Source organism: Esox lucius, chromosome 21 (assembly GCF_011004845.1).
Source record: "Esox lucius isolate fEsoLuc1 chromosome 21, fEsoLuc1.pri, whole genome shotgun sequence".
NCBI classification, from domain to species: domain Eukaryota; kingdom Metazoa; phylum Chordata; class Actinopteri; order Esociformes; family Esocidae; genus Esox; species Esox lucius.
This window is the reverse complement of record NC_047589.1, coordinates 19,414,228-19,440,009: the sequence shown is the minus strand read 5'-3', so window position 1 is coordinate 19,440,009 and position 25,782 is coordinate 19,414,228. Positions and strand designations below refer to the sequence as shown.

At 41.4% G+C, this 25,782-nt stretch overlaps 2 protein-coding genes across 3 annotated transcripts in view; one reads left to right on the top strand and one right to left on the bottom strand.

Moving 5' to 3' along the window:
* Positions 1–25,782, bottom strand: part of neto1l (neuropilin (NRP) and tolloid (TLL)-like 1, like) — a 118,436-nt gene that overhangs the window by 9,474 nt on the left and 83,180 nt on the right. For both annotated transcript variants that reach the window (XM_020042030.2, XM_010885675.3), the window contains exons 5-8: positions 24,278–24,319; positions 23,937–24,064; positions 11,888–12,116; positions 3,637–3,750 (exon numbers count right to left, since the gene is read on the bottom strand). In XM_020042030.2, coding sequence (XP_019897589.1) covers positions 3,637–3,750; positions 11,888–12,116; positions 23,937–24,064; positions 24,278–24,319 — 513 coding nt within the window. The remainder of the gene's footprint in view (positions 1–3,636; positions 3,751–11,887; positions 12,117–23,936; positions 24,065–24,277; positions 24,320–25,782) is intronic.
* Positions 16,371–19,071, top strand: LOC105019459 (zinc-binding protein A33-like). Its single transcript, XM_010885676.2, has 2 exons — positions 16,371–16,476; positions 16,697–19,071. Exon 2 carries the CDS (start codon positions 16,699–16,701, stop codon positions 18,355–18,357), a length of 1,659 nt encoding a protein of 552 aa, XP_010883978.2. The 5' UTR covers positions 16,371–16,476; positions 16,697–16,698; the 3' UTR covers positions 18,358–19,071.

The window sequence follows — 25,782 nt, the reverse complement described above, 5'->3', positions numbered from 1 at the left end:
GTTAAAATAGACTGAGCATAGCAGAGGAGAATATTAGTGGAACATAACATTGTTTCTTCCCCCACACACAATCAACTTAATACTCATACTTAAATATTCTGTAATGTGAACATTCAGGAATATGTGCAATGAGGACAGTAGTGCTTCATGTAAGAAACTGACAAAATAAATGAATGATCCAATAGATGCACTTGAAGGGCAATTTTCTCACATTAAGATCTACAGCACAACTTTTGACTGAATTGAATATTTTGTATAACTAGAAAGCTTTCATGGAGACCTTTGCAAGTAACTGGCCCAGAGTGAGTGTGTCTGCACCAATATAAAGCACATAAAAAATAAGATCCTTTTCTTGGACCTGGGATTCCTGACGCCAGCCCTGTGATTGTGCATGGGATTGATCTTTATCATATGATTTTATTTTCCCGCATGTTAAAATGCATTATTCAGTGTGCTTCTATAGGCTACAGAAAATTCGTTATGACCAATTTGGGCCTTTAAGTATACTCAGCCATTGTGGTTAACAGTGTCGATTTCTTTTTTTATGTCTGTGAATTCTGGAAAAAGTGGGACATAAAGTGGAACAGCTAGAATGTTCATACTACCTACTGTTTTATCAAAACAAACAAAATGCTGCCAATATTGTCAATTTTTTTATTCTGATTTGTGTTGTTTGGCCCACTTAACAGCAAAGCCTTTACTTACAGAACCCTTTGAAAACATAGTCAACCATCATGATGGCTAAAATGAAAACACCATTCAATGTTCATCTTGGCTGAGGGTAAAAACTTCTCCTTAGTGATCTGATCTTGGCCTGGTGCCCACTGTCTCAGCTGAAAGGGCATTCTCTGCCTTGAAAGCCATCAAGACTTACTAGGGGAAACACCACCAGACAGCGTTGAATGTCAACCGGGTCTTTGATCTCAATCGAGAATGTACTCCTTTTGAGATACATAAATCAAAAGACAGACTTTATGACATGTCCTTTGCCCATTTCAAAAAGCAGGAGGATGGACTAAGTTTTCCAATGATCATCTTAATGGTAAGTAGTATGTTTTTTTCCCCCTCCATTGCAGTTTGCTTGTGATCTCTTCGATGTAATGTGTGAAACGTTGTTGGATTTGAACATTGGATCACCAGGTTATTTTGTGAGGTAATGCTTGCAATGGGAAATATAGCTGGTATGTTCAGTTGCAATTGTTAAATGATTATGGTTTTGATTGGGGTGTACTGGCTTATTAGCTGAGTAAATGAGCTGTTTGTTCTTTAACAATCTCCCATAATAATAATCTCGTGTTTTAATTGACATTGTTTGTGTCTGTGACTCAGACAGTCCATTCTTTAGTAAAGATCAATACATTTTGTTCAAACCATACAAAAGTCTGGTAACATGTTATGCCAAAATCAAAAGAGCTCTCTAAGGCCATCAGAAGAAATGTATGAGGCTCATTACTCTGGAGGGGTTTACGGAGCCATCAGAAAACAATCATAGTCTTCTAGATAATCCACAAATGAAGAGAACTACTGGAACAATGTGCTCTGTACAGACAAGCCAAGGGTGGAGTGGTTTTTCCCCAATGCCTAGATGTCATCCTGTCTTTCTGCAACACAGTCAAACCTAAGTGCTCCCAGGGTGCCGAATGTTTCACCCCCCCACACCTCCCCAGTTATGGTAGGCGGGGTTGCGTTGAAAGCTCGGTTACATTTTGCTTGGACCTTGCAATTGACAAAACAATTGCATTTGCTTTGAACCAAAGAGAGGGAATGTGGTTTCTTCATCTGTTACTAGTGTTAAAATTATGACCAAATGTCATTGTTTTTTGGAACTGCGGAACAATGTTAATACATGGCTTTTCAGCCTTATACATCATATTATATCCTAAGCACCACAATTAGAACCCTTTTATTTCCTTTGTTTCCCTGGTGATTTACACACGCTGTTAATGTGACAACATGTTTCACGTCTCTATGTGACTTACAGCCTGAAGCACAGCTCAGGCTTGTTGAATTTGGTAATCGAAAGCATTACTTCTCCTGCAAAAGTCAGCAGTGGAGTGGTCCCAAGTGATGCCCTGTTTCAGCAATCTTGTAGATTTTTTTGGACTGACCCGACCAGATTTGTTTTAAACCAGTTGAAGGCCTAACACATTTATGAGCACACTCTGCTTCGATTTTAATGATTATATTTCAGTAATTATGTTTAGACATCGTTATTAATATAGTCAATGCTAATTGTTCAGAACCCATTTTATTTTATTAATTAATGAACTATGAAAACAGTCGGTATACATGCTGTTGTTTATTTCATTGATCATGGATGTGTAGCATGCCAATACATGTTAGAAGCTGACTACAGAACGGACTTGGATTCTTGTAACCACATATGCTGGAAGAAAATCATATTTTCTGGGTGTTTGTGCACTCATCTCTTTGTTCCATGTCATCAACTCCCTTGTTAAGGCAGCAACACTGACAACAGGAAAGGAGCTCGTAAAATGACATTTTGCTAATGAAGACAGATGCATGCAGCTCAGTATCTATACATTACCAGAGACAAGGGGGGAGATCAGCAAATTAGCTAAGGAGAATAAAAAACACGTCCAGGGAAGATGCTGACCGAAACAGATTTTCGGAGGGCAGGTCCCTTCGCTCTTCCATCACTTCATAATTTGTCTCATAAGTGCCCGTTTAGTCGGAGGTATAATTTCATTGTATACATGTTATTATTGATCAGAACTGAATCGCCCCCAAGTTGTCCTCGCGTTGTCCAGTTTGCCTTCCCTCTGCTGGGTGAGCCCTATTGATGTGCCTTGTTGTATACTACCGCTACATTAGACACCAGGCAGTAAGAACACATATCGATTGACCAGGGACTCAGAGGACACTGAGCTAAACACGGGAATCACGGATCTAATTGGACTGCTGTAATAACAGAGGGTAGTGGGAGACAGGGCTGCATAGAAGGCTGAGACAGAACGAAACTCAGGAAATGCAGTCAAAAGAAATGCAATTTTAATGGGAGTGTGCATTAAGATCAGATATGTATTGAGAAGGGGGAGTGGTAGAGAGGAAGTTGTAGGAACTCTTGCTGAATGAGAATTCCACTCAATTCTTTTGTATGGAACATATCACGATAATACACATGGTAATACAGACGTGGAGCAACACAAGTGGAACTGAGCTTGACTGTGAAGGAAGCGCAGAGGGAAATTAATGGATAGAGAGGGACACATCCTGGAGACAGTCAGGGGATAAACAGTGGATTGGACCAGATTGACAGTGGGTTTAAGGTGGATCATGTGATCATGTCAAAAGAGAAAGGGTGAAGGAGTGAGCCGGGAGAGAGGTGGAGGGAGGTGGAGAGAGATGGAGAGGAGGACGTGGTTGGGAGAGAAATACACACGACATTTCAGATGTGGATTGTCGATTACAGAGGGCAGGCAAGATGTCAGTAATGACTGTGAGAACTTGTGAAGCATGACAGAATGTGTTCCAGAGGGAGTTCAGCATAGACCACGCCCAGCATAGACCACGCCCAGCATTGACCACGCCCAGCATAGACCACGCCCAGCATAGACCACGCCCAGCATAGACCACGTGTATCTGGTGTGGATTAGTCAGGGCTTAACCTCTCACCTTTGCAATGGTTCTCATCCCAGGGGTAGACACAGTTCTGAATGCCGTTACACACCAGGGTGTTGTTAATGCACATGTTGCTGTGGCAGAAAAAGGCATCCGCCTCGCAAGGAGCTGTAATGACAGGGAAAACCACATCACATAAGACAGTGACATACAGTGCACTATGCGCTAATAGGATTCAGTAGGTTACATTGCTCATCAACTGTGGGAAAGAGGCTCTAAACTTGGTTCTTTTAAAGTTCTGGTTTTGAGGTGTTTGAAGTTTTAATCTGGTTTAATAAATTCCAAAAATGTAAATGATGATATTTTTAATTTTTTTTGCAATAATGGTTTTACAACATCTACTGAATGTTTCAATAAGACATTTCACAACCCTGCTATTTTATTTTGGGTTAACTTAGAATTGAATCCAGAAATGTAATGTATTTCCTTAAGCAATCAAGCAAACATTTATTTATCTTCAGCTTAAGTGAGATTTAAAGCAATGATCTTTAAAAAAAAAAAAAACATTCTACACATTGATGTAAATCTATTCCAGGGCTTCCCAAACTTCTCCTGGGGCCTTCCTAGATACATCCCCATTAAGTCTAACTTAATCAGGTTTGCCGGTTTATGGTAAAACTAAACGGTCCAGGGAGGCCCGAGGAGAGGTTTTGGGAAACCATGATCCATTCGAACAGACACTATTTCAAAAGACACAAGCATTCATTTAGAGAACACCGTTAACCAGACAGTGTGTAGGTGTAAGCTTGACATACTTTCTTTTTAACAATTCTTAGAATTATTTTCAAACTTTGAATAGATAATGGGGATCTAACACTATGCCCAGAATGATGTGAGAAGACTGTATGCAAAATGACCATATGACAGCCATGCTTTCTCACCAAGCTCTAAGAAGCATTTGGTTCTCAGAACATTATGCGCCAGCGGGGATGAATTTGAATTTAATTAAAGGAGTATAATTGATGGCACATAACCATTTTTGACTGAGTCGGATCTGACAAATCAACCCAATCAGCAGTATAACAAGAACGATCAAACAATATCAATCAATATCAAACACAGATCTGACCTGATACAGAGTATCAAGCGACACCAATTTTAGAGTTAATTTGCAGAAGCGCATTAAACAGACCTGGAACCTGCTCTGCGCTTCATTCATTTACATATTTTCTCCTCTTCAGAAAATCTCTGAGACAAGGCTGTGCATAGTTATCTCTTTGGGAGTGTACCTCATAAAGCTGTTTAAATACACGGGCAGGGAACCCCTGTAGAGGAGACCTTGACATCCTGAACATGTCAGTCGAACACATGTAGTAATCATCCAGGCCTTAATCCTTTAGGGCAGAGGTAGGCAACGCCTGTCCGGGTGGGCTGCAGCCCTTCTGTTCTTCATCCTCTACTTCTAATCAGGGAGTAAATGAGCTCTGCTACATCAGGTGAGTCAAATGAACCGGTAGGCATATCGAAAGTGTTTCTGCCCTCCAGGACCAAAGTTGCCGACACCTGCTTAAGGGCCAGAGATACCGTTTGTGTACGTACATGAATTAACTTCCATTTTTACCGATAATTAATGTCCACATCTGGCCCAAACACCGGTACGCATACTGGTTCAGATTCAGCCTGCTCTGAAGCATATCGTGTGTGAGGGCAGAGGTCATTTGGAAAATAACCTGAACGCGTCTGCAGTATTTGTCCAGTAAATGTATATTATGTATATTTTTTGTTTGGCTCACTTTGTTGTAGTGATGGCCATTCGAGGCTTCATTACCGTTCTTCTAGCAGCAGGATATAATGCTAGCAGTGCTAACTCAGATTTTCTTTTTCAAAATAAAAGCTATCATTGAAATATATAAGACAAAATAGTTAACCATGTAGTCAGCATAATATCCTGCTGCTAAAATAACACTAATGAAGCCTCAAATGGCCATCACTACTTTATTGTGAACTAACTGCTCCAGACCCTAAAGCTTAGTTCAAAAGGCATTTAAGGTACTCCATACTAATACCCACTCCTCAGTAGGTGTGTATTTAGTTCGTAAGTCAGTTAAAGAATGTCATGTACTGTAAGTCATTATGCCCAGCGCTTCAAGCCGAGCCTCACCATGTCCATGCCTCTACTTGCTCTGTCCACAATGGCACATTTATTTTGTATCTCAATCCCGCTGTCAGTTAACAACTACTGTAGACAGCTTGCCGGTTCTAAAGAAAGCTGTGTTATGTTATTTAGTTTTTAATTCAGTGGAGAAAAAGAGGGGGAATATATAGTAAGGTGTGCTGAAATAGCCTTAGTCTGGAATCCAACCCATCATTCAGCAGTATACAGTGCCTCCAAAAGTATACAACTCCTTGAACGTTTGTGTTGTGTTACAACATGAAAGCAAAACTAATTTAATTAGGGGTCTTTGTCACTGATCATTAAAAATACTTTTGTTTGTTTTGGTTTCACAGGCACTGTATGTGTGGAGGCAGCGAATTTGATGGATAGACCCCCTACACAGGTAGAACATGCAACAAAAAGGAATTGTTGGTACTCCTGTGAAAGCAGACGGTGACCAGCGATCAGATGAGAGAGGTTGCGGAGAAGAGAGAGCCTGAGATTTGTGGACAGAGAAAAAAATACAGATGGCAGGAAGTATGTTATCCAATTAAAGTCAATGGGGCAATACGTCAGCTGGCCTATCATCAAACTGCTAATTATACAAGCAAGGTGACTTTCAGAAACAGGAAACACCTCCCGTCTCAATCACCAATTACACTAATGCACCAGCTTACCACAGCCCACAAAGTCTACCAGACAGGCGTTCTGACCAATTCAATGACCGCAAGCCAAGACAGTCTTCAATTAGATTTAATTATATTGACACATGTTTATTGCACCCTAGAGGTAATCTGTTTCTAGTGTTTTATCCGAACAATTTACTGCTCTGAATATTTTTTATTTTGTGAGGGTAACAGTTTAGAACGGTAACCCCTTCTATGTACACATTGTTTAAGAATAGGTACTTAAAACGCTGTCCAGATTCAGACTCATTATTTACAGTTAACGTGGACATGTTCTGGTTAAATGCTCTGTCATTCCTGGCTCTGTGAGGAGTGAATCATGACAACTGGTAGAAGCTCTAACTTCAGACCCTCTATGTCCTTTTGGAAATCATTAGAATTCAGACCCTCTGCATAAAAAAAACATAATTATTTACTGGCCGTGTACAGGTGTTCAGCACACACACACATGCAAAACTGCCCTGGGCATTAATACAAGCTGACTGCATAGTACAAAGGGACTGAAGTTTGGTCAGAACTACCTGGATGATGGATGACTGTATTAATCCACACATAAAACGCAGGCCTTTCCCCTACACTGGTACCAATACATCACAACAGTCACCACTCAGGGTCTGCTAAACCTCATGTTAAACTATTATGGGTAAAATAATACAAGGCTGATCTTAGATCATTGCCTGGAGTCATCTTCAACCGGCTCTTCCAGCACAGTCCCAGTTGTAACCACCAGGGGGAGGTGCTCTCCCTCCCATCGATGGACTGCAAAACATTTCTCCATCTCAGAACATCTCCTTAGCTCCACAGAGCCACAGCTGATTTCACTGAGAGGTGGATACAAACTAATCTGCAGTTGATTGTATGAAGAGGTGGATCTGAACTAATCTGCAGCTGTAATTCCCAGCCATTCCGAAATAAAAGGGTCTCTTATCCACTCATGAGAAAACTCTTTGTTACAACTCAGTTACTACAGGTCTGAAGGATCCAAAATACGTATTTCTAATGGAAACTGTCTAAAGGATATTATACATTTTAAGAACAAATACTGCATGTGGAGAGTAATCGTGTCATAAGGCATTCCCTGTGTGTCAGTGATCCGTGTGTCTACGTGGATATACAGTATGGTGATCTCTGATCTCACACATTTCAATATCTGTGTGAATACAGACCAGAAATTGGTGTGTGAAGAGAACCCACTGAGGACGTAGATCTATAAGCCCCAGGGGAATGCTGGGTATTGACGGTGTGATAAGGCTGACAGCTTTGCTGTCACATGCACACATACACATCTCCCGCTTCACCCTGCCTGTGTATGTATAATTGCATGCTGGGTAATGATAGGACTCTGTATCTCTTGTTATTCCGGATGTCAGAATGCAGCTGGTGAAGTTTGTGTAAAGTGTGTTCGATCATGAGTGTTTTTGAGGATTTTTCCCCTTATTGTATTTATTGCCCATTATAGGTAGGTTGCAGCTGGGGTACAAGAATGTTTAAATCAGGAGCAGACAAATGGATTCAGCCACGAGAATGTATTTTGTCGCAGTAGAAGATCTGGGGCCAGAACATAATTATAATAACTAAACCTATAAACCTGATGTTTATTTCCATGTATGGATTTATTCAGGGTTTTTTGCCTCAGATCAACACAAATGTCCATAATGTCAAAGTGAAAAATAAATTGTTTTAAATCCATTAAAACGACAAAATAGAAATAGAATACTTGGTAGAGGCACTTTTGGCTACAGTTACAGTCATGAGTCTATTTGGATAAGTCTCTACCAGCTTTTTTGCCTAACTGCTCAAGCTCCATCAAGTTACAAGGGTAACCTTGGTAAACAGCAATTTTCAACCCATTTCAGATATTTTCAATTGGATCGAGGTCAGAGCTCTTACTGGCCCACTCCAGGACATTTGTTTTCAAGCCACTCCAGTGTGGACTTTTCTGCATGTTTGGGGTCACTGTCCTGCTGGGAGAATATGTGCCTTCAGAGTTATTATGTCTACCAAGTCCCTTCAGAGTTCATCAGGTTTTCTTCCAGGATTCCTCTGTACATTGCAGCATCCATTTTGCCGTATGTCTTCACAAACATTCCAGGCCAAGATGTAGGGATGTGTCCCCATAGCATGATGCTGCCACCACCATGCTTTATTATAGTTGTGGTTTTCCCAGGATGTGTAGTGTTAGGCTTGTACTTAACATTGAGGTCAAAAAGCTATTTTTGTCTCATCATACCATATAATCTTCTTTCACTTAGTTTGAAAGTCTCCCATGTGCCAATCTGGCAAACTCTAGCCAAGATTTGTTGTGAAAATGTGTGTAAAATGATTAGTCACTGCCTTTGAATGGACCTTCATCTTCATGTAGTTTTTGTTAGAAATTGTACCAGCCAACTGTGGGACCTGCCAGAGACAGGTGTATTTATCCTGAAATCATGTGAAGCACCTTATCTACACACCTGGACTGGGACTAATCACGTGACGTCTGAAGACCATCGGTGGCACCACAGCTCATTCATGTGTGTCATGCTTATGTTTGAAATTCATTTAGAACATTTGCAGATGTTATTTTACAGAATGAAATCATGGATTTTTTTTTTTTGCATTGATTAGTGCTACTGAAACTGCTTTTCTAGGGGTTTGAATACTTTTGAGAGTCACTGTATTATGCAAATGTTACAGTTGGTTCAAATACGATTAGGTCATTTGGCAGGCATGTCTCACAGGGCATTGTCTCACAGGGAGAGAAGGGATCTCCTCGCGGATGATGATCCAGGTGGATGCATGAGGCTGCCTTGGTCAGAGGGGAAGTCAGTCACAATCTTAGTTGGAACATATTAAAGCTGCAGTTTAAATGAACATAAAACACTAGTGTTACTGAAAGTGTGAACAGAGACTTGGCAGAAGGGCCACTTTAGATGATGTGGCACAGAAGTTGAGAAGTCTCTGCAGACTTCTACAGGGTCTAACAGAGCATCAGCTTTGGCATACCTGCACGTTATCCCGTTCAAAGCATCCTAATATAATTTACAAACATACTGCTTGGTTTGAATATTTAGAGTCTCAGAACTGTGGGGTAATTTAGTAATTTATAGCATTTCCATGAGCATTGAGATGGTGGAGAACCTTACATTTTTCCTTTGTATGTTCTTTCTCAGCCCATCTGTCCAGTAAGAGTGTTGATGCTATTGAGAGGCAGGAGACCTTTACTGGCCTGGGAACAGGATGTGGCCTTTATCCCTGCAGTAGAAACTCCCAGATATTCTCCTGTTTAACCTGGGTTTTGGCTTCCTATACTTAAGTAATCTATCTGGAACTGGATTTGCTGGTGGCTTCAGTACATATTTCCCTGTAAATAAACATTCACTTGTGGGTAAACATACCTCATTCTTTTGTGGTCTTTTCGTGAGAGAACTACATATATTGTCTGGTAGGAGGTTGAAATAAAAACAGTTTACTCATTAAAATAAACGTTTATATTAAAGTAATTTCTTCTTCAATATGTGGGCAACTGTTTTAAGAAATAAGGCCCTGAAACCTGCGATGTATTGTGTGTTCATACACTAATATTGTTTGTTTCCCATAAAACATTATTGGGAAGTGATCAAAATCCTGGCAGAGAGGCATTCTGGGTACTGGTTGAGAGATTTAGGCAGTGTTACCGGGGAAACGGCACAACCTGGCTTCATTCAGTGGATTGGCCACACAAAGAAGACACTGACTCCCACACAAACAACTGCACTGCCTATTCATAAACACACACACACAAACACCAATCAAACACACACACACACACACACACCAATCAAACACTTTTGTAACTGATGCAGATCTCTGTGTCTATTTAAAGAGAGACCAAAAGCGAATGAGAGTCTGCTTGTGTATGTGGGAGAGAGTGTGTACCCTTGAAAGAAGATTTCAGTGCCTTTCATTCACTCTGAGCTGAGTCATCTTCCGTTTTAGCCACCCTATCATTTGCCACAGCAGTACTATGGCCTCACAGGGAAATCCTCTCTCCACTGTCAATTTAAACTACTCCATCAATGGGAGATGTGTGCTTTATTCTGTCTGTCTGTCTTTGTACTGTGTAAATACCTCTTCTTTCTGTCTTTGTTCGGTCTGTGTGTGTGTGTGTGTGCGCGCGCTATGGTAGCTTTCATGTTGTAGTGAGAGGGGAAGTGAATACTACGGTTTCCCGGGGAAACAGCACGTCTTGACATCTCGCTCTCTCTTGCTCTCTGTCGCACTAAATCTGTCTGTCATTCTCTCACTATCTGTTTTTCTATGTCTATCTCTTTCCCACACTTTACTCTCTATCTCCGGTCACCAGGAGCTGTTTAAATGCTCGTAACACTAAATGAGATCCTTACAGTGGACCCTTTCAGCTGTGCATTTTGGCGTGAGCCCATTCCCTCTGGTCCTAACTGGACAGTCAGTGGATGAATACGTGCACATTCCCATTCCCGCTTGGGTGTATAGGTACACACGCAATTTATGGTTTACAATAGTTGTTCCAAAACCCAAAGGCAATTCTGGTTTAAAATCCTATTTCCCCTAATCCCAAATTCTAACCCTAAACCCAATTTAAACCTTAAACTGAAAATGTCCCCCACAAGGTAGAAAGCCCCTTGTTTTACTATCCTTTCATGGTCCCCACAAGGATTTTAAAACATGTACACACACACTCACACACACACACACACTCTGCCTCTCAATCAAACTCTCTTTCCCTCTCAATGAACAGGGCCAGAAATGATTCCTTAATGGCCGCAGGAGATGATGACTGGATTGGTTTGATTTTCTGTTCAGTGGAGGGTGCAGCTAGGTGTGGGCAAATGTTTTGGCTCCGGGACCACACGCTTATTTCTCCAGACCGGTTTGTTTGTCCAAACGCTTGGTCCAGAAAGGTACCGCTGTTCACAAATGTATACATACATTACATAATACATGATAATAAATAATAATACAATTCTTTTTATCTAAAATCTACAGTAGTTCGCCAACCTATGGGCTAGGGATCCCAACGTGTGGAGGGAGTTCATGTATCTCGTCTACACATGAACGTACCCCATCACAACACCGAGCCACAGGACCCCAACAGGAATGCACAATGCTAACCATAAAACCTAACCCCAAACTTTTAGAAATATTTTTTTAAATCACTTTTCTGTTTTCACATCACCTATAGAAATGTATCTATCCCTGCAGAAATGCCAAACACTAACGTCAGACTAGGAGATTTGTTAGTTAGAGTGTTCCATGTGCAGGCAGATTTTACAATATACATGGAGACAACATTTATACCATTCAAGACCCAGTCAGTGTGTGTGTGTGTGTGTGTGTGTGTGTGTGTGTGTATGTGTAAATACATGCTCCTATTTGTGTCTAGTAATCCCCTAATGGACTTGGAAGGCGGTGGATGTGCATGAGTGTGTATCTGTGTGTGACTCTGCCGTCCACAGACACTTACGTTCTTGGAAGGTGGTGAAGAGGATTCTAAAGCGACTCCGTCGGCTGCCCTGGTCGGCCCACATCCGGACCACCCCCGTGGTGGACACCAGCATCACGTCGTTGGCCACCGTGGAGCAGAACTTGTTCTTCAGGTCCTCCACCGAGGCGCTGCCGTCGTACACCGCCACAAAGTTACGCTTACACTCGTTACTGTTCTGCATCTCGTAGTCCAGGAAACGCAGGTAGATCTGGGGTGGGTTGGTGGGTGGGGCCGGTGAGGGAGGCAGAGAGGAGGGGAGAGAAGTGTGAAACAGACAGGGGACGGAGAGAAGGCAGGGGAGTGTTACACAAGAGGTGGGAGAGTTGAATAATGGATACAATGAGGTAGAAGGAGAAAAAGAGGTATGGATGGAGTTATCAGATTGACAGAGGACATTAGCCAGAGATGTCATGAGACAGGCAGAAGGAGAAAAATGTGTGCGTGCAGGGGGAGGGGTTAGTCCTTCTGCTTGCTGTATGTGTATTTCTGTCACATCATCATTCCGTTCCGATACTGCATTAAGAACAAAGCCTGGGAATGACATGCTTGAATAACGTCGCATTCATTATACCATCAGAACACTTCTATCAAGGATAAACTTCCTCAAACAGACTGAGAGGAGTTCTTAGGTTTGCACACTCATTCATATCAGTGAATCTTCCAGATCAAACATTTGCCCCGTCTAGACAAAAGTCCACCAGCCCATTCAGGTCTATGGAGAAACCAAGTTGTAGATGAATCATTTAACAGTACAATCACTAGGCTACATTCAGAAGACACAGTTCCACATCACAGTACAGTTTCTCTTTGAAGAATTGACTAAAGACATTTACAAGACCTTTCTCAATTTTATTTAAGTAATTTAAAAGACACTTTTCCACAGGGACTTAATGTAACAAAAAGGGGTAAGTGCCTTGCTCAAGGACACAGTGACATATTATATCATTTGTTTTCTTGTCTGCTCTGGGAAGCAACATCCTTTAAGTTCCAGGCCCAGTGGTTTAACCCAGTAAGCTATCTGCCGCCCCCTTCTCACACAACTCACGCAACAGATGTTGTAGCATGTTGTTGCAGGTGTAGCAAAAAGATTGCTTCTCAGCTCCTAAACAGCTCCTAAACTATCTCCCACTGGAAGAAAGCAAAACACACACTATTTACCTTCACTCATCACATTCTACTAGACTGTAGGGAGAGTTAGCATACCATGATAATGAGGAACCTTTCTCAGAGAATAATCACAGAGAAAAACGTTTTCCCAATGGTATGACCTAACCAGGAAAAACTCATTTTCTCTAATTATGGAATATCACCAAGGCACAGATTTTTTTCATGTCAGATCAGTAAAAACTCAAGGCTCTAATTATAAATGTCACTCACTCATCCACATTACATCCTTACCAATCAGATTTGGTCTGAATCCCTGCCTATGAATATTAACCACATATTTCATAACAGCCCTTATCCACAGCAACTCTTCACTGTGAGGCTAAAACTTCTTGACATCTGCAAAATCGGAGCCTGCCATTCGTTCATCAGACAGGGGTTGGCCAATCACAGCTGCCGTTCTGGCCCGCTGCGCAGAAGGCCTGGCATCATTACAGTTAATGAGCTGCCGGCTCGGGTTGCGTGGCAGGGAAATGTAACACTTTAACTGTTTAAGAAAAACGGCACAGATGCACGGAACTAATGGAGCCTGCAGTGTCAGCTCAGCTTCAACCAACAGACAAGTTCAATAGGTAGGGAGAGGAAAAAACATTCTTCCTTCTCTCTGTTTCTCTCGCCAACACTCTCTTGCTGCCTCTCTCTCTCTCTATTCATCTCTTTTTTCTCTCAGCATGATCTTGATTGTCATAAGGCCTGACATAACAGTTTCCTTATGACAACTGATGCCAATTTGTGTTTTATGTGATCATTCAATAAAAGTATTTTCAAAAAAACATGACGTATAGCACTAAGCAGCAGTTGGGGTTTTTCCTTCACACTTCATCACTGAAAAAACCCGGTCTAAATAGCTAGTGAAGTAAGCTGCATGATATCAAACAAAATGTCACCAAATACGCTTCTGAGGACCCATATCTCAAAAAACTACTTTACAATTTGAATTGCTGCGATTAATCAGGAATTTGGGAAGAAAAATACATAAATAATGGAAATACCAAATGTATATCACCACCTAAGTGTCAAAAGAATATAGAAAAAGTACAGGGTCTGGACTCAAGCTCTAATGGACACCAGCATTGGGAGCCAGCAAAGCATACAGCGATCCTCTCCACATCACCAGGTAGGACGACCTGTCAGGTAGAATACAATCCAAGGGTGGGCAGAACCTGAGGCAGGCTTGAGAGAGGGTGGAGTGATGGATCAAATGGTTCACAGTGTTGAAGGCACTGGACAGATCTAGGAGGATGAGAACAGACACTAGAGAGGTGGGTTAGGTGGAGCCTCTGTTACACAGACGTGAACGGTCTCAGCTGAGTGACCTGTCTTGAAGCCTGACTGGTTTGGGTCAAGGAGATTGTTGAGAGAGATAACAGGTGAGTTGGTCGGAGACAACACACTCAAGTGTTTTGGAAAGGAAAGACAGCAGCGATACCGGAGTGTTGTTTTTTCTGATGTCAGAGTGGTCAAGTGTTGTTTTCTTGACGAGGGGAGCAGCTTTGGCTATCTTGAAGTCAGAGAGCACGCAGACAGGTCAGAGAATATTAGGGAAGCAGCCTGTCTTGCAACTTTACGTACTACATACAAGTCCACTGGTATACATAAACACATTATCACAGGATGTGTGTCAGGATAATGAAGTCACAGAAATGAACACGCCCAGTGTTTCCATTTATTCCTCACTTGTGGTGTACGTTTGAATCCCCTGTGGGTGATAGTGTTTCTTCACAAAGCATATCGCAGTATATTGTGAGAAATGTTATAACTAAATGTTTGGTAACATATCACTGAGAAATTTATTAGCGTGACAAGTAAATGTGTTTCACATTTTAGCCACAAGTGCACTTCCTGCTCTTTAATTTAACACCTTTTACCGTTCAAACAATGCATCCTACTTTTTAAAGCAGACTAGAATTAGAAGACAATTTCACTGTAAGGACTTTTTTGCTTGGTCAGTTTTTCTTTTCCAATTGCATTGAATTCAGAAAAATTTCAATATTCTATTTTTTTGACATTAAATACTTTTTTTTGGTGTTGATTAGTAGCAAGAACTAATTAAATTAAATTTGTTTTCACGTTGTAACAAAATAAAATGTGGAAAAGAGAGTGAATACTTTTGAGAGCCATTGTAGGTGATACACACTAAATTATGACTTCTTGCATTATAACCTATGTATGCATAAAATACTTTAGTGTAGCGTGCACTTCAATTTACTTGTAGAATTTGATGGCACACAGGCGGTCATGAAAGCAATTTATTAAGAGTTAATAAACTGCATCTAACAAGAGAACCAGCAGGTTTTCTCCCTAAAATGATATTGCCCCAAATGGGATTATAATTCAATAATACATTTGAGATGATCACTTTACTCAATAGCTCTGTGGTTTAATGGATTGTGGCACCACCATATCAGTGGATAAACAAATATTATGTGACACCACCACAATAGTTATCGGCTAAGGCTTTTAAGATGTCTGGATACAATATTTACATAATCTTCCTTAGTTTCCCTGAAATTACAGTACATGGACACACTTTTTTTTTAAATTTGGCTTTAAATTAATGTTTAAAATTAATGTTTAAAGTCAATAATGCAAATAGCAATATATTCAATGTACATTAACAATTTCACACATGTTAGAATTCCCCTGCATAAGAAATGTGATTGGATGAAGGCAAATTAAACATTCAAAATGCAATTGTCTTGAACCTTAAAATTGTGGCATATCTTCTGAGGTTTGCCTGTGACAAAAGCAAACAGATAGCTATTCACCAATGGTTTTAATACACTAGTATGCCCACTGTTTTTACTGCATTACTCTGTTCAAGTGCAGTTTTCCTTACTAGCTAAAGATTGTGCAATATTAGTAGCTGGAATAATTTATAAAGCCTAATGATGGTCAAGTACCAGGCAGATAAAATCCCAGTATCATGTGGAAATGGCTTCTGTGTGAGAAAACAAGCTGGGGAAACCATTGATTCCAAAGCACCGAATAATGACACAACATCCATTGCTGACTAAACCAGAAAAAATACTAGTCTGAATCCAGGTTTTATAAAATCAGAGGTATGTGTACATTGAAGGGTAATATCTTTGATTGGATGACCCAAAAGTAACCTTATAAACGTGTAATACTCAGATCCTTGAGGGTAGCAGTGTCTAATGTTTCCTGAGGTTTTAACAGCAGAAAACACAAGAAAGCAGGGAGGAAAAGAGGGACAGAGAGAAAAAGCAAGACCATAGCCAGGATTTGAAGGAGGAGCTTTGTGATGTCACTTTCAGTAAATGAAAGTAAACAGAAAGCAAAGGACTCGCTGGCATTCTCAGAAAGCCTACAGATCTGCCCAAAGACAACCTTTTGTTGTACTGTACTGTAAAGAAACAATTCAAGCATAAAACAATAATAAGGTAAGAGATAATCGTTTGTGAAAATAGTTGACTGAACTGACAGTATCTTTGCATGCTTTAAAGAAAGAAAGGGGGAAAATCCTGGCTTGAAATGTGTTTCTTGGTGTAGTGAGTGGTAGTGTTGGTGAATGAGAATCAGATTAAGACTGTTCTTATCAAACCTATCAAACGCTGAATCATTCTGGGAAGTCCTAATAGCTTCACTTTTATTGTGTTCCAGATATGGCATATTCTCCCAGTCACATGTCTGAAGAGCAGTTCCTGTGTTCTATCTGTCTGGAAATGTTCACTGATCCGGTCACCACCCTATGTGGACACAACTTCTGCAAGGCCTGTATCAGCAAATACTTGGATACCATTGAACAGTACCAGTGTCCAATGTGTAAGGAAATATTTGAGGAAAGACCTAAGCTCATGATCAACACAACACTAAGAGAGGTTGTAGATCATTTCAAGAGGATCATAGTCAGAGACAGAGATGACTTTCATGCCGGGCCTGGAGAAGTTACCTGTGATGTCTGCACTGGGAGGAAGCACAAGGCCTTGAAGTCATGCCTGGATTGTCTTACCTCTTACTGTAAGACTCATCTGCAGCCTCATCAGATAGCCCCAGCACTGAAGAGACACAAACTGATCTACCCGGTTGAAAACCTGGAAGACAGGATATGCAAAACCCACAAGAGGCCTTTGGAGCTGTTCTGTAAGACTGACCAGATGTGTGTGTGTCTGTTCTGCACTGAAACGGTCCACAATGGTCATCAAACTGCCTCGCTAAGTCAAGTGTTTGGTGAGAGGAAAGCTGAGCTGGGGAGGACAAAAAATCTAGTTCAGCAGATGATCAAGAAGCACGTTCAGAAGGTGAAAGAGGTCAAACATTTTATAGAGGTTAGCAAGAGAGATTCCGAGCTTGAGCTTGCCAACAGCAATCAGGTTTTCACTGTTCTAATACAATATGTCCAGAGAACCCAGGCTGCGGTGGAACAGATGATTGGAGAGAAGCAGAGAGCAGTACAGATTCAGGCAGAGGGACACGTTAAAGAGCTGGAGCAAGAAATAACAGAGCTACAGAAGAAATGCTCTGAGATGGAGCAACTCACACAAATTAAGGATAAGCTCCTCCTCCTTCAGAGCTCTCCGTCCCTGGGCCTCCCTACATCCACTAAGACTGGGTCCGTTCTCAGTCTAACATGGGAGCGGAGTACAAAAAACCTTAACAAAGACATAGGTCAACTGGATAAGACTGTGAAAGGAGCCCTCTCTAAGCTTAAGGAAAAATGGATAAATGTATTGGAGAGGTCAGAGGGCGATGAGCTGAAGAGAATGCAACAGTACGCTGTGGATGTCACTCTGGATCCTGACACGGCGCATCCTCTTATCATTGTGTCTGGCTGTGGAAGAATTGTGAGAACAGGTTATTTTGAACAGAACCACTTCTACAACCAAAAGAGGTTTACAAGTCGTGTAGCTGTTCTGGCAAAGGAGGGCTACTCCTCAGGGAGATTCTATTATGAGGTACTGGTGAAGGGGAAGACTGGTTGGAATGTAGGAGTGGCAAAAGAATCCATCAAGAGGAGCGGGAGTGTGCTTTACCCAAAGGACGGGGTCTGGAGTGTGTGGCTGTCTTTTCAAACTGACTATGAGGCCTGTACAGAACCCCATACCACTCTGTCACTAAAGAGCAAGCCAGAGAAGTTGGGGGTGTTTGTGGATTATGAGGGTGGTCAGGTCTCCTTCTACGATGTGGACACCAGGTCTCATATTTTTTCTTTCACCGGATGCAAGTTCACAGAGAAGCTGTATCCATACTTAAACCCATTCGATGACTATGATGGTTCAAACTCAGCCCCAATGATCATGACCCCTGTCAATCTAACACCCTAAGGGTGATAAGATAGGGAGGTTTGTGGTTCGTTCCAAAAGCTAATTTATTTTAAAAAAACATTGTTATATGTTGCCTTCAACCCCTTGTCTATATTATAGTAACAGAAGAGGAATAGCAGTTTGTTAGGCTGTCTGTGGTTGGCCTGCACCAAATCATTTCTTCAACAGATGACTTGCCAGAAAAAAATATCAATACATAAATGTCTACACCTGGTACTTACAACAAATCATTGTAACTTTGACTTGAGATGTATTCTATGGTCAGTAAAAATTTGATCTTTTTGGCCCAAAAAACACCAGAGGTGTGTTTGGTGTAAAAATAGGAACGGTCATGCAGAAATACCATACTCCCCACTGTGAAATATGGTGGTAGATATGTGATTGTGGGACTGTTGCCTCCAAAGGCCAAGAGGTCATGTTTAGTATACAAAGAATTATGGAATCTGTCAGGTACCAGAAGCTTTTAGATTAAAATCTCACTGCCTCTTCCAGGAGACTAAAACAGGATCATTGTTGGATCTTCTAGCAGGACAATAAGTACCACAAGCAACCCCTCAATCCATTCTGTAGGACTGACTAGATTTGTGAGTGTCCGTTCTGCATTGAAAAAGACCATAAGTGTAATCACGGAGTCCCTCTAAGGAAAGAAAAGAAAGCTGGTGAGAAGGAAGTGTGATGGCAATTTCTAAAGTCAAAACGATTTATGAATTTGGGGTAAGACAGAGGAAAACTCAAATGCACAATACAGTTTATTCTTGCAAGGAGAGAATACACAGGTTACAAAGTAACAATGAATAATCTCCAAATTAGTACAGGACACTCATCAGTATGTAAGGAGGGAAAAAGGGGTGTGGTAAGATGCTGCCCATCTGTCCCATGTCAATCAAACACATGACCTTTGTTCTATCACATGTCCTGGGCTTGACACAAGGGACATGTTGTCCTCCCCCATCTGGGTTACCTTCTCAACCCTTGAGGGAAACTTAAAGCATCTGGACAACCTACAGATAGGCAGATGATTAACCCTATAATCTACTATTACCAATCAAGAATGCCCCCTAGGACAAATACCAGATTTGTCTCTAACACACTCATCTATTTATCTGAACAATGGGACTCAGTCCTTTAATCAGTAAGAATGCATCAGGTTTTGAACATTTCCCTAACAGAAGCTGAACTGGGGAGGATATAGAAACAATTTAATGAAGTGATAGATACAGTACATACAGAGTGAGGAATGCTGGATGACCAAGAATTATTGCTGTTTAAACATCCCCAAACACCTTCAGATCCTTCATAAACATCTTCAGATCCTTCTATGTTCTTCTAATACTACTCTACGCTGACTTTTCTTCTATGGATGTCCTCACAACAATAGCCATGGAAAATCAGGCAAAGTGAGGCCTTGAACGGGACGAACAAATACCAAAATGTTGCTACCATGGCATTGTAGGACAGACTCTCTATGCACATGACTCTCTCACTCAGGGAGAGAAAGGTCAAGTTAGTGTGAGGGCTGCGTCAGAACGTTACATTTTATTCTCCTTCCACTAAAGGGTCAAGGCCACAAGGGACACGACTCCTGTCAAAGTAGCATCATACTTGCTCGAGAGTAGAGGATATTCAGATTCAATCAGTTTTGACAGAAGTTTGCTTTCCCAAACAACATGTAGCCAAGAAGTTGCAGTTTCAGTGAAAAAAAAACCCAGAATGCAGTAAAGTGTTTAAGCAGTCGCCCTGATATTGGCCACATTAACACTAGTTACTTTTGTCACTTACTGTGGACAACAGTGTAGCGGCAACCTGGAGTGAAGGACACTTTTACTCTCCTGACTGAGTAAATTGTTTCACACAACGATAGGCAATTGGTTATTGCCAAAAAAAAACATTTCCTGTACTTTGCTATCAGACTCCAAATAAGTTTTGAATAAAGACTTAAAAATAATTTGGCCATGTTAGCTTCTACCAGTAACATAGTTAAATAGCTGCCGCACAAACATTATTGGCTGTCAAGTATCCAGAGGAAAGTTACTCACTGTCGTTAGCATTGCACCTTGGCGCAACTGGCTGCATTCTCTGGTCAATCACACAGACATTATGAATCCCAGGAGAATCGGATTCTGGCCCTATTAAAAGTTCCTTACAGGTAAACCAGTGTGTAGGTGAATGCACTGTGTGAGTGGCATTAAGATGTAAGTGGAAAGGTGGTATTCGGTGGTGGCTGTCTGTCACTGTTACTGCCTGATTCTCAGCTGTTCACTTGTCCTTAGAGAGAACAGCTGGAGAAGAAATTGATTTAAACCAAGGAAAATACATCACTGTCTTGTCCTGTTTTTCTCTGTAACCAGTTCTCCCAATGACATGGGTTCGAAATAGTACCAGGTGAAGTTTTTTTTGGCTTGCATCCAAATAGTGGGTTCCTTTATTCAGTATATAAAACCCTTTTTTAAAGACTGTATAAAGCCATGTCCACACGGAGCTAAAGGGAACGTGTAAAGTGCTGTAGATAACGCTTTGTTAAGGTCCAATAAAGAACCATTACAAATATTTGTATATAGCACCAAAAACAGGTTCCACTGTGATTATAACCCTTTTTGTGGACAATACAGAACAATTTCATGACTAATTATACAACCTTAATGGAAAATGTTTTCTTAATCTGAAATGTTCTATCAAGATCCTTTCAATAAATGTAACCATTTATTTTGAATAATTGTCTGGAATATAATCCTAACTCTACCGTCCATTGTCTAACCCTAACCTCTCATGCTTGTCAGTTTGATCTGTATCTGCGTGCTGCATAGGCTAAATTGCCACACACTGTATGGTCCACAGAAAGAACCATCGGTTGACAGGTAGTACAGGTCAATCATGCAAAAAAACAAGCCATCAGAACAGTTTCTTTCCCCTTGCCCTCAGCAAATAGACATCTGTCTCTAAACTAGACCATGCTTACCACAAGCCATCATCAAGCAAACAGTTAACTGGAGACAAGAGTGAGATACCCCAGAAACAACCCCGGAGACAAGAGTGAGATACCCCGGAGACAACCCCGGAGACAAGAGTGAGCTACCCCGGAAACAACCCCGGAGACAAGAGTGAGATACCCCGGAAACAACCCCGGAGACAAGAGTGAGATACCCCGGAAACAACCCCGGAGACAAGAGTGAGATACCCCGGAAACAACCCCGGAGACAAGAGTGAGATACCCCGGAAACAACCCCGGAGACAAGAGTGAGATACCCCGGAAACAACCCCAGAGACAAGAGTGAGATACCCCGGAAACAACCCCGGAGACAAGAGTGAGACACCCCGGAAACAACCCCGGAGACAAGAGTGAGACACCCCGGAAACAACCCCGGAGACAAGAGTGAGATACCCCGGAAACAACCCCGGAGACAAGAGTGAGATACCCCGGAAACAACCCCAGAGACAAGAGTGAGATACCCCGGAAACAACCCCGGAGACAAGAGTGAGACACCCCGGAAACAACCCCGGAGACAAGAGTGAGACACCCCGGAAACAACCCCGGAGACAAGAGTGAGACACCCCGGAAACAACCCCGGAGACAAGAGTGAGATACCCCGGAAACAACCCCGGAGACAAGAGTGAGGAAACAACTAGATTTTCATACATTTTATCTTTCAGCACGATAATGACTCCAAACGCTTTGCAAATACCTACTCGGACTGGAAGTGTAGAAAAGGAACATTCACTTACGCTACCCGGATATTCTTTAGAATATGATGGCCACTTTGATAAATGAATAGGTTATGTACAACAGAAATGATGATGTCTATTTAACGAGGGGGCCAAATTCTGCTGTAACACCCATTGTATGTAATTCATAAGAAAATTGGTTTTCACCCTCTTATTCACGGTTAAGTGAGGCAGCTGGATTGTATTGTTGTTAGCTATGTTTAATGGTTTGGGTAACAATATATTGGAAGAACAGAAGTCATTGGACATTTAAAGTACATCGGAAGCCATTATAAGGGCAAGCCGTGCTGAATTCTTGAAGGGCATCAGATAAAACACAAATTAATGAGAGTGGTGATAAATCACATTCAACTTCAATATTAACAAAGTGCCATTGACATCATCGCTCAGAAAGAGCAAACACGGCATGCTTGTACGCATGCGTGGGCATTTCTAATTGTATACACGTGTGTCTGTGCCTCAGTGCCTACTCAACAGCATGGAAAGTTCGGTCCTTTCCTCAAATCTGACTAAACGGTTGTGTGTGCACGGTCACTTGAGTGGTGGAGAGAAGGTGGATAGGATTAGACAGAAAGCTGTGTTCCAGAGGCCAATTAACAGTAACAAATGGTGACATCATTAGGCCTGTATCACAGAAACCTTATCTCCCCGTCGTACGTACAGACAAGGGAGGCGGGGTAAGTAATGAATTACACCGTTCACAGAGGCCAATTTGTTAATCCCTGTCTCTCTCCATGGCCCTGGTGGAAGTGGAAAGGGTATCACTGACAAATACAACTGTCCATTTGTCTTTGTAGCAATATCTGCTTGAATATGTGTATTATAGAAATACGTGTTTGCGTATGCGTGTGTGTGTGTGTTCTGCATCACTGTGCAGAGTGCTGGCAGAGAAAACAAATGTGGGCTGTAGTAGGCCCTAGGGTCAAACAACAGAGCAGAGCTATTTCATCAGCACTAAAGCTCTTTTCCTCTCTCCTCTCCCTCCCTTCTCCCCCCCCTCTCTCTCTCTCTCTCTCTCACACAATCTCTTTTCTGCCTTCTCCTCCCTCTATTCGTCTCCCTCATTTACTCTTGCTCTCTGTGTTCTCTGTCTTCCTCCTTTACTCGCTCTTTCTGTATCTCTCTCCCTCCTCCTCTCTTTCTATCTCCTTTCTCCCTTTCAATGGGCCATGGCTCGCTGAATAACCACTGTTCAATATGCTCAACACATGAGCATGCAACAACAAATATCCTGCAGTAAACTAACTAGCAGAAATGTTTTTTTAGAGTCATTTATATAAATTGATCATTTAATTAATAATATTCTGCGTGCTGACACAATCTTGGGCTAATTTGCCTGATAGTGTAAATTCTTTTGTCTCTTCAATTGTCAGAGTCACAATTAATTGGCTAAAACTAGGGTCTCTCAAGGCTTGGTTTTCCTACTGCTAAAAAACCCCTTCTTGGCCCCAAATAAACCTTCCTGCTCTAATCTAACCTCCACCATGCACGTACAAACAGACAACTCCCTGCCACACGTCGTGTCTGTCATCTGTAACAGAAAGTGCTGTGCCTACAGCTATCTTTCTATGGTTTTATGAAATAACCCAAACACACAACATATTAAACACGCTGGTCATGGACATGAAACTGTCTGCCTGTGTTCTGCAGGGATAAGAGATACAGCTAGAGGCTGTTACATCAGCCGTAACCCTCACACACCGACACAAGGAATACCAGGACGTACTCAGAAACCCTGTGATGTGGTGTGCATGTGGGCACCTATTTAAAAGAATGTGCGAGTCTGTGGAGTTGGGAGTTAAAGCACGCTTGACAGTTTTTGTGTGCGTTTTATGTGCATATGCAAGTGTGTCACTGACCTTGGAGCGTGGCGGAGCGCGGATGAACCATTTGCAGTCCACAGCCTCAGTTGCTAAGGCCTTTCCATCTCTGGTGATCTGATGGGATTCCACTATCCCCTCTGGTCCTCCCATGTCAAACTCACAAACTACACACACACACACACACACACACACACACACACACACACACAACAGACACACACAGCAGTGAATAGAGCAAACGCATGGGAAGGGGACAAAGCAACACGGCACAATACATCAGCAGTTCTGAGAGAGGGAGAGAGACAGAGGGAAACAGAGGGAGAGAGAGATTGAGAGAAAGATGGAGCAAGGCATGGAGCGAAAGAGAAAATACCTACAGGGAAGAGGTTGAGGCATTCCCAAGTCTCCAAAGTCCGGATCTGAACACAAAGAGAAACAGAGAGGGAGATGGGAAATGCATGCATTTTTAATAAAGAAAAACATACTGTGTTCACAGAATCACCACGCAGGTAACATTGATCACTACTGTAATCACTACAGTAATGTAAGAATGTGAGTAATGGCGGAGAAGAAGCAAAGTGAGAGCTTTGCCTCATCATAAAATTGCATTGCTAATTTGCGACTTATGTTAGGCTTATCAGAAGCAATGGAAGTTTAGTAATGAGTGGGCTGTTACAAATGTACTGATACGCATTTCAACTGTACTGATAAATATCATTGAATATTTCTGGTATTCCAGGAATATTGTGAAAGCAATTTGTTGTTAACAGTAAAGGTGCTTTAAAAACCTGTTTACATTCAACAGGTAGATAGATATGTACATTGACATGTACATTATAAAATGTAAATAACATTATGGAGGGGTGCCTGGCCATGTATACTGTTCAGATGGCCTGCAATTATAAAATCCTAATGAAATATGCCTTCTGCAGACCTTTAAAAACAATTGAAACATGACATTTTTTTGATCATGTTCTTCATGAAAGTTTATTACAGACTTTAACATCCAGAAATGGACAATTACCCTCTTAAAAGTACTAATGGAAAATAACAACACACCAATACACTTCCTACAAGGACTACCACAGACCGTACTTCAACCATTTAAGAAATATTTTGTCAGTCCATTCTGTGTAGCATCAGAGGTGGTCAGCTGTGAATCTCCATTACACTGGAATTGACTGTGTTCGATGACTGAGTAATGTCATGTAAACCCACGCGACATTCATCATTTTGACTCAGGTAAATAATGTCACGTGTTGAGTGTGCCACCGCTTAAACCGTCCTGCACATTTCTCTCAGGACCTTTTGTGGAATATGCACATTGGCAAGCACATGTTGAATTTTGTCCTGTTGTATCTTGACCACTGGCGGAGGGGAGTTCAAAACATTAAACTTATGTCCAAAATACTGTGGCTGTACATTTTCATGACAAGAGCACACTGATTGGTTTATTCAGTGGTGTACATTTTGGGGACAAAATGTGTAGTTCCTTGACACTTTTCAGTTCCAGCACAGAACGTTTCAAAAAGTAACTGTGTTTAATTGCCTGTGTTTGATTACAATGTCCTGCCATAGCTCTGTACAGGGTTTGGTGACCACACATGGGCTTGGCCGTAGTGCTAAAGCCATTTCAGCAAATGGTTGATAACTTAGTAACGCTTTTGATAGTTTGAATAGTCCAGCTGTAGATGTTTAACAAACTAGGGTCCATTTTATGATGCTCATCAACCATTAGCAGTATATAAACAGCAATATTTTATCATGTGCCATTAATTTTAACAAAGTAGTATTTTGTCCATCTACAGATTCTACAGAAACAGTTATTTGTAGATAATCAGCAGCATGTCAACAGGATATCTGTAACCTGTCAGAAATACAT

Coding starts and splice junctions, on each gene's coding strand:
- LOC105019459 (XM_010885676.2), top strand. CDS start 16,699: ATGGCATATTCTCCCAGTCACATGTCTGAAGAGCAGTTCCTGTGTTCT.